Consider the following 17,639-nt stretch of genomic DNA (forward strand, 5'->3'; position numbering starts at 1 on the left):
GTGCCGGGCAGGCAGCAGAGGATGCCAGGCTGGAAGGAAATTTACCACGAGCTCTCCGCACAGAAGTGGGAAGAGCCTTGGATCAGGAAGAAGGGCTTTATTAGTCATAAGATCTTGGGCAAGTCACTTCCTCTCGGGGCCTCAGTTTCCTTATCTGCAAAAACAAATGCCACCTGCACCTGCAGGACGGTTGTGACAATAGACAAGAAAGGTTTGAGGGTACCAACTGCGAGCAACAAAGAGCTAAACACATGGAACATGTTGTCAAAACCACACTATCCAGACCTGGCCTCGCTCAGTGAGTTAAGGATCTGGGGTGGCCCTGAGCTGTGGTGTAAGTCACAGATGCGGCTCGGATCCTGCATTGCTGTGGCTGTGGTGTAGGCTGGCAGCTACAGCTCTGATTGGACTCCTAGCTTGGGAACTTCCATATGCTGTGGGTGCGGCCCTAAAAAGCAAAAGCAAAAACAAAGACAAAAACAAACAAACCTTGGAGTTCCCGTCATGGTGCAGTGGTTAACGAATCCGACTGCGAACCACGAGGTTGCGGGTTCGACCCTGACCTTGCTCAGTAGGTTAAGGATCCGGCGTTGCTGTGAGCTGTGGTGTAGGTCACGGATGCAGCTCGGATCCTGTGTTGCTGTGGCTCTGGTGTAGGCTCCTATTTGACCCCTAGCCTGGGAACCTCCATATGCCACGGGAGCGGCCCCAGAAAAGGCAAAAGACAAAACAAAACAAAAAAAACCTAATACTATCCATACTCTCAACTTCCCTGAAAATTGCAGATGAACTCTGGGGCCTTCCAGAGTTGGGATCCACAGCCTCTTTCTTTCCACACAGGCAGGTGCTTTACCCGCCTGTGAACACAAAACGCCCCAGGGGTACAGCTCTAATGAGAAAGTGTCCAGGTGCCGCCTTCAGCATTAAGATGTGCACATACCACGTGGACGCGCCTCGCACAGCCTCCTCTCCCCAGCCTCGAAACCCAGACGATGTGATACCATGAGAGCTCTCTGGCTACATCCCTTCTGTCATGCCAAACGCTACCCACTCCACCCTCAGCTCCAATGTGTGTATCTTATCTGATGGGCATGAGTTGCAAGACGGTCCCCAAACCGGGGGCTGGGCGTCAGGTTCTCAGCCAGCTTGCAGGTGTGGGGCAGGGAGCACACACGTTATCAGCCGAGGTTTGCTGCAAGCCGTGTAGGCCATCAAACACTCGCAGGGCCCAGAAAACTCTTAAAGGGCAGTTAGTGTGGCAGATGGGGGAGACAAGACGGGAGGAGGGAAGAGGAACCGCCTGCCTTTCCTCGCAATCACATTCTTACTCTGCTCAAAGTTACCCCCAGCCGGGTAGGTTGCTAAAACCGTTTTGGCTAAGCCAAAGGCCCGCAGTTGGCAGCTTGAAGGGCAGGGGAGCCCAGGCTCCATGGACGACAATGTAGGGCTTGGAGAATGACCGTGACAGTGTCTTTCCAGCATTTCCCCCATTTGGTAGGGAAAGGAGAAAGGGTGGTGCCTGGCTTCCTGCCTGATCACACACCTCTGAAGCCACCCTCGGGCCAACAGACCATTCTGCTCCCCAGCCCCAAAAACGTCGCTACTTCAGATTTTGGTCTCCTGCTTTCCTTTCTAGCACAACTGGGAATCTGGTGCAAATCCACCTGGAGCCAAAAGGACATCCCGTGTTCATCTCGGGCTCCTTGGCCTCTCACCCATATCCCCGTCTAAGCCTAAAGCCAGGTCTTCCGGCTCTTTTACAAAATCACAACAAAATCCTCGACACTGGCTGTTTCCATGGATCAACCTGGTAACTACCCGCCCAGGCTCACCCTCTGGCTTTAAGTGTGTGGGGAAGAGAACCTACAGGCCTAGCAGACAGCCATGGAAATGCCACGTCTTTGCCACCCGCTGGGCTTTGAGCCCAATGACCAGGATGAATGGGAGCCCAGTGATTTGAAGAGAGGGAACACTCACACTTCGGGAGGGGTGGGGGGTAGGGGTGCCTTGTAAGTAGCTAATGAAAGGTGTTATAAAGGGGGCACAGTGTGTGCGGACCAGGAGTGGGAAAAGCCATGTGCAGTGCGCCTGGGGAAGTGTGGCTCACTCTCCCCACCCCTGCTGCCTTTCCAGCAACTCCATCCAACAAGTATTTATTGAGCACGACACTCCCCATCTGCCCCGGCCCTCCCTCTGCAAAAACACTCAAATCTGTTCAAGCTGCAGGGTGAGTTCCACTGCACTTGAACTGGAAACATGAGGTGCCTACCTTTTAAAAAGGCAGGCACACAATTTCCAGCATGGGGCAGAAGGGGCTAAAGAGATTTGAGAAAGTTAAGGGACACAGCTGACCAAACAAGGACACACCACGGCCACTTTCAACAGGGACGGGAGAGGAGACAGAAAAAATTTCATTTAACCTTAGGGAAAATACACTGGCTAATTTATTTAAAAAAAAAAAAAAAAAAAAAAAAAAAAAAGAGCTTACTGGAGACATCTCAGTAATTCTCTAATTAACCCTAACTAGTACTGACTATTCCCTCATTCTATGTCTCTTCCGGCTTGAATGTATAGTTTATTCGCTGGCACATGTGTTAGTAATTTGTTCTTAGAGCTGTATGTTTAATCCTACCTTTGCTTTTTTTGTTTTGTTTTTTGTTTGTTTGGTTTTTTTTGTCTTTTTGCTATTTCTTTGGGCCCCTCCCGCGGCCTATGGAGGTTCCCAGGCTAGGGGTCCAATTGGAGCTGCAGCCGCTGGCCTCTGCCAGAGCCACAGCAACGTGGGGTCCAAGCCACATCTGCAACCTACACCACAGCTCACGGCAACGCCGGATCCTTTAACCCACTGAGCAAGGGCAGGGACCGAATCCACAACCTCATGGTTCCTAGTCAGATTCGTTAACCACTGCACCACGACGGGAACTCTTGCTGCTTTTTTTTTTTTTTTTTTAATCTTTTTATTTTTTTGTTTTTTAGGGCCACACCTGAGGCATATGTTAGTTCCCAGGCTAGGGGTCAAATCAGAGCTACAGGTGCTGGCCTACGCCACAGCCACGCCAGATCCGAGCCACATTTGTGACCTACACCACAGCTCACGGCAATGTCGGAGTCCTGACCCACTGAGCAAGGCCAGGGTTTGAACCTGCATCCTCCTGGATGTGAGTCAGATTTGTTTCCGCTGAGCCACAACGGGAACTCTGGTATCTCCGCCTCTTAAGGAGGTTAGACCTCAAGCTTTCTTGTGTGTTTTCATTTAGGACCAGATGATGAGGGATTCAGGTGGGAAGGCAGGTGGCAGACTAGACTTAGGTTTGGTAACACAAGTCCCCCCGACCCCCCAGAAAAGCCACCCTCTATGTGCAAGACAGGGAGCACAGGGTGAGAGAAGAGGGACCTCAAGCTTACCACTCTGCCTGCCAAGTACTCCCCAACTCTAAGAAGCCACACTCAGGCAGCCTCTGAGAGAAAACTCCCCCACCCCCGAAGCCTACGCTTCAGATCAACCAAAAGCCCTCAGAGGACTTGCCCAGGCCTCCCGCAACCTCCACCCTTTCCGAAATGTGCAGGAGGAGCTGAGCCCAAAGCGCTGGGCCACCCCCAGTGTCAGCTGTCTGGGGCCTGTGAGCAGGCAGGGTAAGTGTCTGTACACAGCCCAGACTTCAGTTCCAGGCCCCCCGGGGGCTGGAGTTAAAAGTTTTCCTGTGATGATGCAATACTTTGATAGCATTCTTTTAAGTTCATTAAAGCCACCCTTGATTGGCTGTGCGGTGCTCCCACACAGTAAAAGTCAATAGAGGCTTACTCGGGGCCTAAGGATAAACATTTAAATGACTCCAAGCTGGGCATCCAGCTTTGCAGTGACCCGGAGGAAAAGCGTGGAGGAGAAAGCAAAGGGCTGGGAAGGGTTTTCAAAATCAAGAGGTTCCGTGGGGACCATGAGCCAGAGGCCTGAGCGCGAGCTGCCAGCTGTCCAGAGCCTCCCACCAAACAGCTGTTCCCAAGAACAACAGCCCCTTCATAAGTTCCACACGACTGGAGAAGAACTGGAGCACAGATCATTTATTACTTCAAATAAAACCCCACACTCTTTTCTCTCTGAGATGGGGATTTGTGTTGGCTCTAACAAGGCGAAGAGATTTGGCTAATGTTTGGTTAATTCATCAACCGGCACACCACGTCATGGTGCCCTCTGTCAAGCCTCTACCCAGGCAGAGGTGGAAAGTGGACCAAGTCCCCCACTCAACTTTTCTCTGCTCCCACTCCTCCCAGCTCCCTCTTCTACCCATCTCCAAGGGGGATAAAACTTACTAACCGGAGTTCCTGTCGTGGCTCAGTGGTTAATGAATCCGAGTAGGAACCATGAGGTTGCGGGTTCAATCCCTGGCCTCACTCAGTGGGTTAAGGATCCGGCGTTGCCATGAGCTGTGGTGTAGGTCGGTGGCTACAGCTCCGATTAGACCCCTAGCCTGGGAACCTCCATATGCCACGAGTGCAGCCCTAGTAAAGACAAAAAACAAAAAAACAAAAAAAAAACCCTTACTAACCCACGAAGGGACATTCGAGTCTCACTAAACTAACTTGCTCTTGGCCACCCACCTTCACTGTGAACTGGGAAGGAAACACAAGGGCTTCCCTTCCAGCCCTTTAAGAGGGCTCCCAGCTGCCTGTGCAGTAATGACTCAGCCCAGGGAAGTCGAGGGAAGCATTTGAGCCAACAGGGTCATACCTACAGCCTCTGATATGTATGATAGCGTCTTTGACCTCAAAGGGTTTAAACATCCTTGCTCCGTTACCCAAGAGGAGAGCTTCCCATCGATATGATCCTTTGTCCAAACTGCCGAAGAATGCATGAACTCACCCTCCCTTGAGTACCAAAAGGACAAAGTAGTTAGGTACTGTGGTCCCCAATTCCAAGGATGCCATCCCTGGGGAGAACATTTAAGAGAGACCTCGGCATTGCACCGTGCTAACCACGTGCCTAGTGCCAGCAAAGCTGTCAAAAGCAAGTCAGCAGTGTCAGGTTGGGAAGCGCCTGCTGTTTGATGCCTCCCGAACAGAAGCTGCCTCAATCACAGGTTTTCAAAGGCCAATTGTAGCTCTTAAAGGATTTTAACTGCACCCTCAAGCCTCATTATCGCAGGATGGCTCCCTGGCACAGAAAAGTTGCTCCCTCTTCTACACTCCAGGCTATTTCTAGCACCCAGGTCCAGAAGGACCGTGGTTTGATGAGGGCTTTTTCTCAGGGTCTCTAATAAGCAACTTCTTTTCCATGGTTCCATCCCCATCCCCCAAGGACTAAGTTTGCAAGGCTCTGCAAGGAAAGGAGTTTAATAATTACCAATAGCACTGCTCCTAACAATGCTGCCTTACATTCACTGAAATGGCCATCCTGGAGCACCTAATGGACATTTGAAATAAACCCTTCCTATGTCCCTGTGGGGAAGTCAGTATTTTAGGGCTGCCGTCACTACCGCTGGCGCTCAACGATCTGCTCAGAAAAATAAAAGATAAGGAGAAAAATCCCAAGCAGGAGATAAGCCTACAGTCATTTCCATTTGATTGTGAAATGTGTTCCACAGCCGTTGTAGGTTGTTAGGTTTGGAAGGAGAGGCAGCAGGGAGGGGATGCAAATTTGCCCGACAGTTAAGCTTTTATGGAAATCCTAATTAGTTTGTACCTACCAAACATGTGTCACCTGGCCAGGGTGGGGGTGGGCAACCTGGATCCACACAGGCGGATCTACAGAGACCAGAACCTGGATCCACACAGGCGGATCTACAGAGACCAGAACCTGGATCCACACAGGCGGATCTACAGAGACCAGAACCTGGATCCACACAGGCGGATCTACAGAGACCAGAACCTGGATCCACACAGGCGGATCTACAAAGATCAGAACGACTGGAAGCTTATGATTCCTGTTTCTTTTCCCCTAAAACATCAGTGTGAATATGGGCTGGTTCCTTTTCTTCTCCCCTTGGGATTTTCTGTGGAGGCATATACTCCACACACTTGAAACTCATAGAGGAATATGGGTCAGGAGCATTACTGAAGACAAGGGGCAGGCCACCTCTTTTTTTTCTATAAGGGGCCGTGTAGTAATATTTTAGGCTTTGTGGGCTATTTGGTCTCCATCACAACTGCTCAACTCTGTCATTGTGCAAGGCTACTCAAAGTCTGTCCATGTGCAAAAGCAGCCACAGCCGATCCCTAAATGAAGGCGCATGGCTGTGTTCCAATAAAACTTTATTTACAAAAACAGGCAGAGGCCTGGATTTGGCCTTCAGGCCATAAATGCCAAGCCCCAGCTTAAGAAGCCTGGGGGATGGAAATCCTATAAAATTTGATTGTGATGATCGTTGTACAACTATAAATGTAATAAAATTCATCAAGTAATTTTAAAAAAGAAGAAGAAGAAGAAACCTGCAGGACAGAGGAGGTTCAGAGGCAGCATTTGGCTCCCCTAGCATCCAGCTGGCCCACTAGAGAAGGATGTGCAAAGCTGGACTGAACATTAGCTTCATTCTAGGGCCATGGAGACAGACCCTCAACAGGAGAGGAAAGACTGGAAGGCTGAACAATTCACCTGGCCCCCTTTTGTCCATCATCAGTGGTCCTGGAAGATTAGAAATGTCTGCAGCCTCCAACTGCCATAAGACAAAGGACAGTTTAATGAAAGGGGAAATTGCAGTAAGACATTTATCCTGTGTTTCTGTTACCCACTATGGCTCTTAGCTTCTTAGAACTGACCTTCAGTTTTCTCTCCACTCTCTTCTGCCTTCCACACCCCAAGCCCAGGCTCATAAAAAATGAAGCCATTCTTCACTTTAGGGAAACATCCCTTACAGATGAATGGCCACAGGAGGTAAATCCTGCTCTTTCCGCCATAACTCCCCACTTTTTTTTTTTTTTTTTTTAACATCAAATATATCTTGTCAAGAACACAACAGGGTGTGTGGTGGAGAGATAACTGCACAGCCCTGAGCACTACGTCACTTGGAGATGGGAAAGAGAAACAGTGACGACACTCAATTGTTCCTGAAAGCCAGGCCCGGCTCACATGCTTTTTGAAACAGTTGGGTTTCAGAGCCCTGCTTGGAAAGCCCGTTTTAAAAGATGAGCGAACAGAAGTGCCAGGGGAGGCCCTGAAATTCTGAAACCTGCAGTACTGGTTTCAGACCAAGATGGGTTTGCTCTTTGAAGCCTGAAAAGGCAATGCGCTCTGGCCAACAGTGCTCTCACCTTGGCGGGGTGGAGAGAATAACAGCAATACGAGCAGCAGCAAAGGCTCATGAGCACCTTCTATTTGCCAGGCACTGTGCTAAGCACTTTCTAGCTGTTAACTCATTTGATTCTTATGATGTAGTTATTACTATTTGCATTTTACAGATGAAGAAATTGAGGCCCAGAAGTTCGCTTCTTCCAAGGCACCCAGCTAGTAAAAGCTGGCTTCGAAATCCAGGTACTCTGGCCCTCAAAACCATTCTTAAGGGTTTATGACTGCAAGGCATTTCCTTCTCTCACATATACCCTACGGGCCCAGAGGAAACCACTTCTGCCACAGCTCAAGGCCGAGGAATGGAAACAATCTGAACGCATATAAGGGTAAAAGTTAACTTGTAGAAGGCCTGCTGGGCTCTCAAACCAATGACCAGGGACATTCCCACAATGTCTGGCCACAAAGCAGTCCACAGGCTCAGGTCACTCTTTCCTCCTCCTGCCCCACTGAAAACCTACAGATAATCTCACGACAGACCAGGTAAGTGCCTTCTCAGTGCTTCTGGGATGCTAACAGGTGGAGAAACACGCCATCAGCCCAATCCCTATGTGAGAGATCACCCAATCTGCCTTAAATTGTCCAACAAATTGTGCAGAGCTCTTGCGTCCTATGCTTTTCACCAACATCTTAGGGCCCTAAAAAGGAACAGGCCATGTGAAGAACCCAATCATCCAAACCTACACTCTTCTTTCCACAACATCCATCACTGTTTGTCCTTTTAGTATCAGTTCTAGAGTAGGCACACACAAAAAAAACTGCTCTTAAAATATGACGACTACTACATTTGCAGCTACTGCACAGGCAGGCTTTCTATGGATTTCTACTGAAAAGAGACTAAGGTTCTGGTGCGTGCTGTACGGCTAACATCCCTGGACTCCAAGGAAGCACAAACAAAACTCAGAATAGGTTTGTATTCTTGTGGTTTGCTTTACAGCAGCTCCTGATAGGCGTGAGTTTGTCTGGGCATTGCCTTCCTCGACACCATCAGATTCTGGACATACTTTTACTAGTTGGTTACCATCTTGCTACCAGATTTGACCAAGTTTCTGCATTCCAAGAGGCAATGCTAACATTTACAGTGAGGTCCACACAGACCTGGGCTTTCTACCTCAGAGGCCTTCTTAATCCCATTCCTACCTAGGAAAGCACTGTAGCAGCTATAGTTTCTGGAGAGGGTGTGCTTTGTAATCACAAAAAGCTCAAGAAACTCTGGTTTAGAGAATGTCATTAACTATCAGATGGCAAGAACCATGACTTTTGTACGTTTGGTAGACTGTGAGGCTTTGGAAGTGTGCAGTGATCTTTTCACATCTGGTGTGAATCAGATGCAAGCCTCACTTTCAACTTATTGCCAACGTCCTCATGTAAGTAGGCTCCTTTTCCCATTCCTAACTGCCTGCATTTGCAGTGGATCCATTACAACTTCTGAGTGTGAAAGTCAGGTTAAGCTTGCTTTCCCCTAGTTTCCCCACATTTATCGAATCAAGCTGCTATTAAGGCAAGTTTTTGGTGCCGTTCAAAAAGTGTGTGTGGCGGGGGTGGGGGTGGGGGGGAGTATTTGCCACACTCTACTTGCTTGTAGCCCTCAACCCACTGCCACATTGACTGACATGCCCAAGACAAAACAGCCTTGCCGGGGGCGGGGGAGGGGGGGGAGGCAGGGGGCTAACTGTCCTATACGCACAAGCACACTCACGCATGATGGTTGGAATAAGCAAGCCATATCAAGCTGATCAATGATGTGGGAACTTAGAACTCCTGGGCCACAGCAATAGGAATGTAGGGAATAGGAGCGAAGAGTTTCCACGGTAGTAAAAGCCGTTAAACTAATTTCCAACGGCTCAGATGAGCGCAGCTCCAGAAGGTGGCATAGGGAAGCGCACGTTAAGTGGTGGGGAAAGGAACTCCAGAGCTGCAGAGTGAGACGCTGGGGCCAAACTCAAGTTGGAGAACTAACACATGGCTCCACGGGGCTCTGCTCCATGCCCCTCCCCCTCCCCGTGCAGATGTCCTGCGCCCACCGGCTCCTCGCTCCAGGAGGAGCAAGCCCTAGATAGGGCGCCCCCATCACGCACCACTCACTCCTTCCTTACACCTCGCAGCCACCCCTGCATCTTCCATTCAGGTCCCACACGACACCTCTGCCCACTTTTTTGGTTACGCCCCCAAAGCCAGCCTCCATCTGCCAGGTCCCTCCCCTCACCTCCCGGCCCCGACTCCCTGCAACCCAGTCCCGGCGGGGCACTCCGCGTTCTTGGTTCCTAGCTCACGCTCCTTCTTTCCTTACAGACTTTGCGCGACCCCTTTTCTCTTCACTCGCAGCTATCACTTCCCCGCAACACTTCTCCCCATACCCCTCCCCCCCGTCACGCGCTCCCCCTCCCCCAATGGATCCCTCCCCAGCACCCGCTCCAGGCCCGGCTCACCTGCGCGGCCACCCCCGTCCCGGCGCTGGTGCGGCTGCTGCAGCTGGAAAGGGACTGTGGCCCTGAGCGGCTGAAGCCCAGCCCTGGGGGAGCCGGCGGGGGCTGGGGGAGAGCAGCCACGCCGGAGCCCCCCGGACCCTCCACGCCCCGGCCCCCAGGCACCTCCGCCTCGGCCGCCCGCTGCGGCCCCCGCCATCACCCGCCCGCCCGCCCGACCGCTTGCCTGCCTCCGCCTCACAGCGAACCCCACACAGCCCCCCAACCCCCGCAGCGGCTGCTTATCAGCCCTACCGGGCAGAGACCGGCCCCCTCAGCCCAGAGCTCTCATTGGCCTACAGATCCCCAGGCCCCTCCTCTCAACCAATCCTCGGCTTGATCTTCTCTTTCCAGAGGATGACTGGTCAATATGCCTAGCGATCCAACCCAAGACCCCACCTCCACCCCACCCCTGCCGGCTGGCCTAGGTCCGAAGGTCCGCTGATTGGTCGGCCCACAAGAGGGCTGGTTCTACGGCGCCGCCAATGAGAAGAGGCAGAAAAGGGGAGCGTCACACCCAGTCACAGGTAGTATGCAAATACGATGTCACGTGACGTCAGGCTGAGCGGGGGCGGGGCCGCGTGTAAGAAGGAATCGCTAGGAAGCACTAGCGAAATCATTGGGGGCGGGGCGGGGGGTAGGGAGGAGTGTCAAACTTTGGGCAGTTGAGTCCTGGACAAGCATGGAGAAAGCAGTAACTTGAAAAAGCACTACTTTTGGTTTAACCTAAAAACATTAATTTTGGATCCTCATAGAATCTCTATGCTGTTTGTTAGCTCCAAATTAAGATTCTACAAATTAATACAAAGTTTGCATACATTTGCATGCGATTTGCATTACATCCGTGCATTTAATGGCTACTGTGCCTCCTGTGACACTACATTTGTCTTTCTCCACATTTCCAATTCCCTACTTGGTGTTGGTCCAACCTAAAAAAAGCAGCTGCTAGCCTGTAAATTAGCCTGAGACTGAAAAGGAGCAGGGAATTTCCCTTCAGAATCGTCCAAGTCTAGCTCAGCAGAGTGGAAGGAACAAAGTGACTGAGAAAGTTGACCACATTTGCACAGTGATTCCATTAGCAAGTCCTGGTCTTCCCAGTTCCACCTTCTCTGACTTACAAGTCAAAATGAATCTGGATGGTCCCTAAAGAGAATGCAGTTGTGAAAATCACATACTATAATATACATGAAGACATTTGGGGAAGAAAACAGCACTTAAGTTACTGTCAAAAATGATTACTCTTCAAAAGAAAAAACTATTACTGTTGATATATTCATTAACCATTTTGTGCTCTATATGGAAAACTGTGACGGGCAATCGACCCTGGATTGTCTGTGATAAGGGACCATCCAAATAATTAGGTAATTCCCTCCAGATTTATATTTAGCGATGATATCTATTTTTGATCTTGCTGCAGATTTATCTTTCTATTTCTGTTTTTGCCCAGTTTAATGTTAAAATGGAGGTATTCCCTGAAGCCATACTAACTAATCAGAGAAAAGGAGGTAGTCTGGGAGCATGCTGCAAGGCACGGAAAGGTCATTCTTGGGATTAAATATTGAAAGCAGATAATACCCAAAGTGGAAATTCAAGAGTTGGATGAATATTAAAATCATCCTAAGTATAGAGAACAAATTGAGGCAATGGAACATTCTGAAGAAAGGTTTTCTTTGCAAAGAGTGTATTCTTGCAGATTTGAATAATTTACTTCAAGGGATGACATTTGAAATCTTTTTTACTGACAGGGCAAGGAGATGCTGTCATGCCATGAGGGGGACAACTTTACCAAAGGCAGATAGGAATGAGCAAAAACTGATGAACTGATAAAAAGTCTTTAGACATTTAACTATGTTTTTTTTTAATCTTGTAATTTATAATGTTCATCAATTTCAGTTAGTTCAAAGTCTTCATATAGCTTTTTTTTCTTTTAATCCCCATGGCAATCTGGAAAAAGAAAAATCATGGGTTCTTATTATAGTGCAAGTAGAAAACTGAGACCCCAAAAGGTGAGTCTTTTTGATTCCTAGCTCAGCTCTCTCTATCAGGTCTTTTTGGACCATCCTGCCTTACATCTTCATTAATAAAATCAGTAATGGTAGCAGCTAACATTCAATGAGTTCCTTTCTCTATGCCAGCTACATGTGAAGCACTGTGCATACATTACCTCATTTAATTCTCATGACTACACCTATGAGATGGGTATTACCTCCTCTTCATTGAGGCTTCAGAAAGAAGATTACTTACTGCCCAGAACTACTCAGGCAGCCTGACTTGAGATGAACTCTCAATTTCTATTCTTGGATAACTTTTTTATGAACACAGAAGGATTACTATTCATATTTTACATAGTCTCCAAAGAGCAAATGTGGCTGAGATGTTAAAATTAACACTTGTCTGGTACTTTATAGCTTTCATATGCATCATCTAATTTTCACCATGGGCATGTAATAGGTAAAATATTACATGTAGAAAATGCAGAGATTATTGTCCCAATTTTACAGAAGTCTAAGTCACAGAAGCTAGATGACTTGCTCAAGAGTGTTCACTTCGTAAATGGCAGATGCCAGACTACATTCTAGGTCTTTTGACTCCAGATTCAAATACTTTCCCAACACTCAACTTCTAGACCATTAGTCTGACTGAGAGCCAAAGGATGGGACAGTTGATTTCTTGAAATCTGTTCTTACACCTGACAACTTTTTCCATTTTAGGATCCACAACATGTAAATTCTCAAGCACTGTTAGGAGATGATGAGTGATTTTTATTGGTGGAGCTATACAGTGTGTGTTAGAGGTAAAAGCCCTGGAATGGGGAATCTCGAAATACTTTGGGCAAATGGCTTCCTTTCTCTGTGCCAGAATCAACTCTGCTCCATCAACCTCATGGAGTTGTTCTCAAGATAAAATGGCACATTATTGGACAGAGACATTCTTCCCTGGGAGAGACAGCTAATGTGGGGAGTCTCAACGATATGGAGTTTAAATTTTGTTCTAAAGCCAAAGTCCCAGCAATTGAGGGCCTGGACGGTGGAAGAAGAGTCGGTGAGGTGGCACAGTTGAAGAATTGGATCTTTGGAGTCCAGAGAGTCATGGTCTTTCTTGATAAGCTGGCAAAAGGCACTAAGTTGACCTAGCTGGAGGAACGTGAAGGCAGGCATGCATAGGAGATCCCTGTCCTCACCTTACCCAAGTATCATGCCCAACCAGCTGTCTCTTATTCCCTTCTCTATCACTGACAGCTTCTCCTGGTGCGGGCATGATGGGAGGATTAAGACCTCATCTGAAGATCCACCCCTGTTTATTTCCTCCCATTTAAAAAGCCATGGCTTTGGCGAGGCTGTGTGCTTTGCTAAGGGGAGATATCTTACCCTCTAAAGCATCTTCTAGCTTGCAAGAAAACCTTTGTCAATGTCCCCCTGTTATCTTTATCAACATGATTGTCACCAGTTAATTCACTTGTCACAAATTGATTGAAATGACCACTCTGTGCCACAGAGCTGGGCACTATGGAAGGACAGAATGTTCAGAGCCACACTGGCTACTCTGGAGTTCCCAGTCCAGCAGGCTTGAAGCCTGTACGCAGAAGCAGGCTTGATGCTATTCTGACTGAGACATGACCTGGGTCCTGCTTTCAGGGATGTCAGAGGCAGGCACTCAAAAACAGCAAAAATGGGACATTCCCCTTGTGGCACAGTGGGTTAAGGATCTGATATTGCCAACAGCTGTGGCACAGGTCACAACTGTGGGGCAGGTTCAATCCCTGGCCTGGGAACTTCCACATGCTGCAGGTGCAGCGCCGCCCCCGCCTCCCCCCACAAAAGAATATCAAAAATGGAGGATTATTTATACCAAGTATATCAATAAATTGTTTTTCATCTATAGGAGAATTATTTGCCCCAGAGGGTTCCCACAGCAAATGTTCAGTCCCTTGATCCCAGCCTGCTCTTGGCATTTCCACAGCTGTGACAGATATATGAGGACTCAAGGAATTGGAGTTACGTATCCTACAGGTCTGAGTCAGGGGTATAGCCCTTCCCCAAGCAGTCCCGGTAACATCTGGGGTCTTAAAAGCTGCAGAAGTCTGAGAGACTACCAAGGACAAGAGGCTGCGGAGGAGTTCCCGCCATGGCATAGTGGGTTAAGAGTCTAACTGCATGGAATTCCCTTTCTGGCTCAGCAGAGATGAATCTGACTAGTATCCATAAGGATGCAGGTTTGATCCTTGGCCTTACTCAGGGGTCAGGGATCTGGCATTGCCATGAGCTGTGATATAGGTCACAGATGCAGCTGTGGCATAGGCCAGCAGTTGCAGCTCCAATTTGACCCCTAAGCTGGGAACCTCCATATGCTGTGGGTGCAGCCCTAAAAAGCAAAAAAAAAAAAAAAAAAAAAAAAAAAAAAAAAAAAAAAAAAAGGAACCTGACTGCAGAGGCTCAGGCCTCTGTGGAGACACAGGTTCAGTCCCAGCCCAGCAGAGCAGGTTAAAGGATCTGGTATTATTGCAGCTGTGGTATAGGTTGCAGCTATGACTTGGATTCAACCCCTGGCCTGAGAACTTCTATATTCCACTGGTGCGGGCATAAAATTTTTGTGTGTTTTGTTTTTTTGTTTGCTTTTTTAGAGCCACACCTGCAGCATATGGAGGTTCCCAGGCTCAGGGTCAAATCAGAGCTACAGCCGCTGGCCTACACCACAGCCACAGCCATGCCGGATCCTTAACCCACGGAGCAAGGCCAGGGATCAAATCCACATCCTCATGGTTCCTAGTCAGATTCGTTTCCACTGCACCAAGATGGGAACTCCCAGCCATAAAATTTTTTAAAAAGATAGGCTGTGGAGAATTCTCAAAGATCAAAGGATCAGCAGGCAGGTCTTATCCTGCTTGGCTACTGAACTAAGAGAAGGCTGGGGTTGTCAGAGCCAAGAGAAGCTTTCCAGTTCGGAAGGCGCTGTCTGGTCCCACAGCCGGGGCACCTTGACTCTCTACCCTACCATTTGTGCCACAATAACCAACAAGAATGGGAATTCCAAACAACCATTTTCACCCTCCGGAATCTGATACTCCCTAGCACGTCTTCAGCAGCGAATAGAGAAGTCCTGATTCCTTGGTACCTGGGGGACGATCTCTGAACTTCCTGGTAAATGTCCTTAGACTTTGCTTATGTCTTTGGCCCCCAGGTTCCGAAGTTACAAAAAGGAAAAATAAAATGACGCAGACACAGTGTCTTTTTCTGACCTACCTCCTTCCCTCAGCCTCTGTCTGAAATGTCAGGCCGGGCTCCTCGGGGAACGAGATCCTGAGGAAATGGGGTCAGAGCCGAAGGAGCAGAGAGCCTGAGAGGGATTGGGAAGGAGTGTGGAGGGAATGAATGAGGTTATGGGAACAGAGCAGGGAGGGGGGCCTAGCCCTCAACATCTCTCCCACTCTGGTGGCCTGCCTCTCTCGGCACCGCATCCCTATTACTCCCGAGGTAGCCGTGGCCTGGATTTTGACCTTCGGGGCTGTCTGACACACTTTGTCCCTTGCTGCGGCCCACCACTTTCTGTCCTCTTCTTAGTTATCTCACTTGTTCATTCTCCTCCTTTCAGATCCAGGAACCTTCCCCCCTTAGTGCTTCCTTTCCTCTTGGTGGGAATCATTTTCTTCCTTAACTGCAGCCTTTTTTTTTTTTTTGTCTTTTTGCCTTTTCTAGGGCCGTTCCCGCGGCATATGGATGTTCCCAGGCTAGGGGGCGAATCAGAGCTGTAGCCACCAGCCTACGCCTGAGCCACAACAATGTGGATCCGAGCCATGTCTGCAGCCTACACCACAGCTCATGGCAAAGCCAGATCCTTAACCCACTGAGCAAGGCCAGGGATCGAACCCCCAATCTCATGGTTACTCGTCAGAGTCATTAACCACTGTGCCACGACAGGAACTCCAACTGCAGCCTTTTTAAACTGAAGGTTTCTCATAAAGGATATGTTGGAGGTTTCAAAACAGGTAAAGGGTCAATGTGGGATCAGAGACATCCAAATTTTGGAATACTGGGCCTAGTTGCGCGCCATGAAAAATAAAAAGGAGGCGTCCCCTGGTGGCTCAGCAGGTTAAGGATCTGGTATTGTCACCGCGGTGGCTTGGGTTGCTGCTGTGGTGTGGGTTCGAGCCCTGGCTGGCCAGAGAACTTCCACATGCCATGGGTGTGGCCAAAAAATAAATAAATAAAAGAAAGATTGGGAAAAATACAAAATAGTTTTTTTTTTAAGAACTAGAAGATGGAGTTCCCGTCGTGGCACAGTGGTTAACGAATCCGACTAGGAACCATGAGGTTGCGGGTTCGGTCCCTGCCCTTGCTCAGTGGGTTAACGATCCGGCGTTGCCGTGAGCTGTGGTGTAGGTTGCAGACGCGGCTCGGATCCCGCGTTGCTGTGGCTCTGGCGTAGGCTGGTGGCTACAGCTCCAATTCGACCCCTAGCCTGGGAACCTCCATATGCCGCGGGAGCGGCCCAAGAAAAAGCAACAACAACAACAACAAAAGACAAAAGACAAAAGACAAAAAAAAAAAAAAAAAAAAAAAAAAAAAAAAAAAGAACTAGAAGATGGAGTTTCTGCTGTGGCACAGCAGAAAGAATCCGACTAGTATCCATGAGGATGCAGGTTTGATCCCTGGCCTGGCTCAGTGGATTGGGGATCGGGCATTGCTGTAAGCTGTGGTATAGGCCGCAGATGCGGTTCAGATCCCGCGTTGCTGTGGCTGGGGCTCTGGTGTAGGCCGGCAGCTGTAGCTCTGATTAGACCCCTAGCCTGGGAACCTCCATATGCCTTGGGTGAAGCGCTAAAAATAAATAAATAAGGACAGGAAGAGACATTAGAGACCGTATATGATCCAGTCCTCTCATCTTACAACTAGAGAAGTGGGTGCTGAGACATGGGAGGGACTTGTCAGCAGCCACTTGAAAATCAGAGGCAGGACAGGAAGACCAGAGCTCTTGCACCCCGGTCAATGTTGCCTCAAAACATAAAGAAATTTCAAAAGAGGAGTTCCCGTCCATGGCGCAGAGTTAACGAATCCGACTAGGAACCATGAGGTTGCGGGTTCGATCCCTGCCCTTGCTCAGTGGGTTAACCATCCGGCATTGCCGTGAGCTGTGGTGTAGGCTGCAGACGCGGCTCGGATCCAGCATTGCTGTGGCCCTGGTGTAGGCCAGCAGCTACAGCTCCGATTAGACCCCCAGCCTGGGAACTTCCATATGCTGCGGGAGCGGCCCAAGAAATAGCAAAAAGACAAAAAATAAATTAATTAATTAATTAAATTAAATTAAATAAAACTAAAAAAAAAAGAAATTTCAAAAGAATTTATATGGAATGCTATTCATCAATAAAAAGGAATAAATTACTGCTAAATGCTACCGCATAGATGGTCCTTAAAACATTATGCCAGCTGAAAGAAGCCAGATGCCAAAGACCACAGTTTGTATGATTCCATATATACGAACTATCCAGAAAAGGCAAATTTAATTCTCTTTTTTCTTGGTCACCCCCAAGGCATGCAGAAGTTCCTGGGCCAGGGATCAAAGCCATGCCACAGCAGCACTCCAAGGCACAGCAGTGAAAATGCCAGATCCTTAACCTGCAAAGATACCAGAGACCTCCAGAAAAGGCACATTTATAGAGGCAGAAAGCAGATCAGTAGCTGCCTTGGGCTGGAAGCAGAAGCAGGGATTATCTGCAAACAGGCACAATGGAACTTTTTGGGGTGATGGAAATGATCTAAAAAAAAAACTAGAATGTGGTGATGGTTGCCAGCTCTATTAACTTACTGGAAATCAGAATTATACATGTATCATAAGTGAATTTTATGGTATATAATTTATGCTGTTTCCATCAAGCTGTTTTTCAAAAAGGATTTAGAAGAGTT

At 48.5% G+C, this 17,639-nt stretch overlaps 1 protein-coding gene across 2 annotated transcripts in view; it reads right to left on the reverse strand.

Moving 5' to 3' along the window:
* The window catches only part of FAM117A (family with sequence similarity 117 member A), a 54,600-nt gene extending 44,637 nt beyond the window's left edge, over positions 1-9,963 (reverse strand). Inside the window, exon 1 of one of the 2 annotated variants that reach the window (XM_003358095.6) lies at positions 9,706-9,963. In XM_003358095.6, coding sequence (XP_003358143.3) covers positions 9,706-9,901 — 196 coding nt within the window. In that variant the 5' untranslated portion in view covers positions 9,902-9,963. The remainder of the gene's footprint in view (positions 1-9,705) is intronic. The other variant, XM_084984732.1, reaches the window with a different exon arrangement.
* Positions 9,964-17,639: the final 7,676 nt, after the last annotated feature.

Source organism: Sus scrofa, chromosome 12 (genome assembly GCF_054392235.1).
Source record: "Sus scrofa isolate SSC_HxYL_T2T_F1_AM1 chromosome 12, Sscrofa_HxYL_maternal_Yorkshire_Landrace_v2.0, whole genome shotgun sequence".
In the NCBI taxonomy this organism is placed as follows: domain Eukaryota; kingdom Metazoa; phylum Chordata; class Mammalia; order Artiodactyla; family Suidae; genus Sus; species Sus scrofa.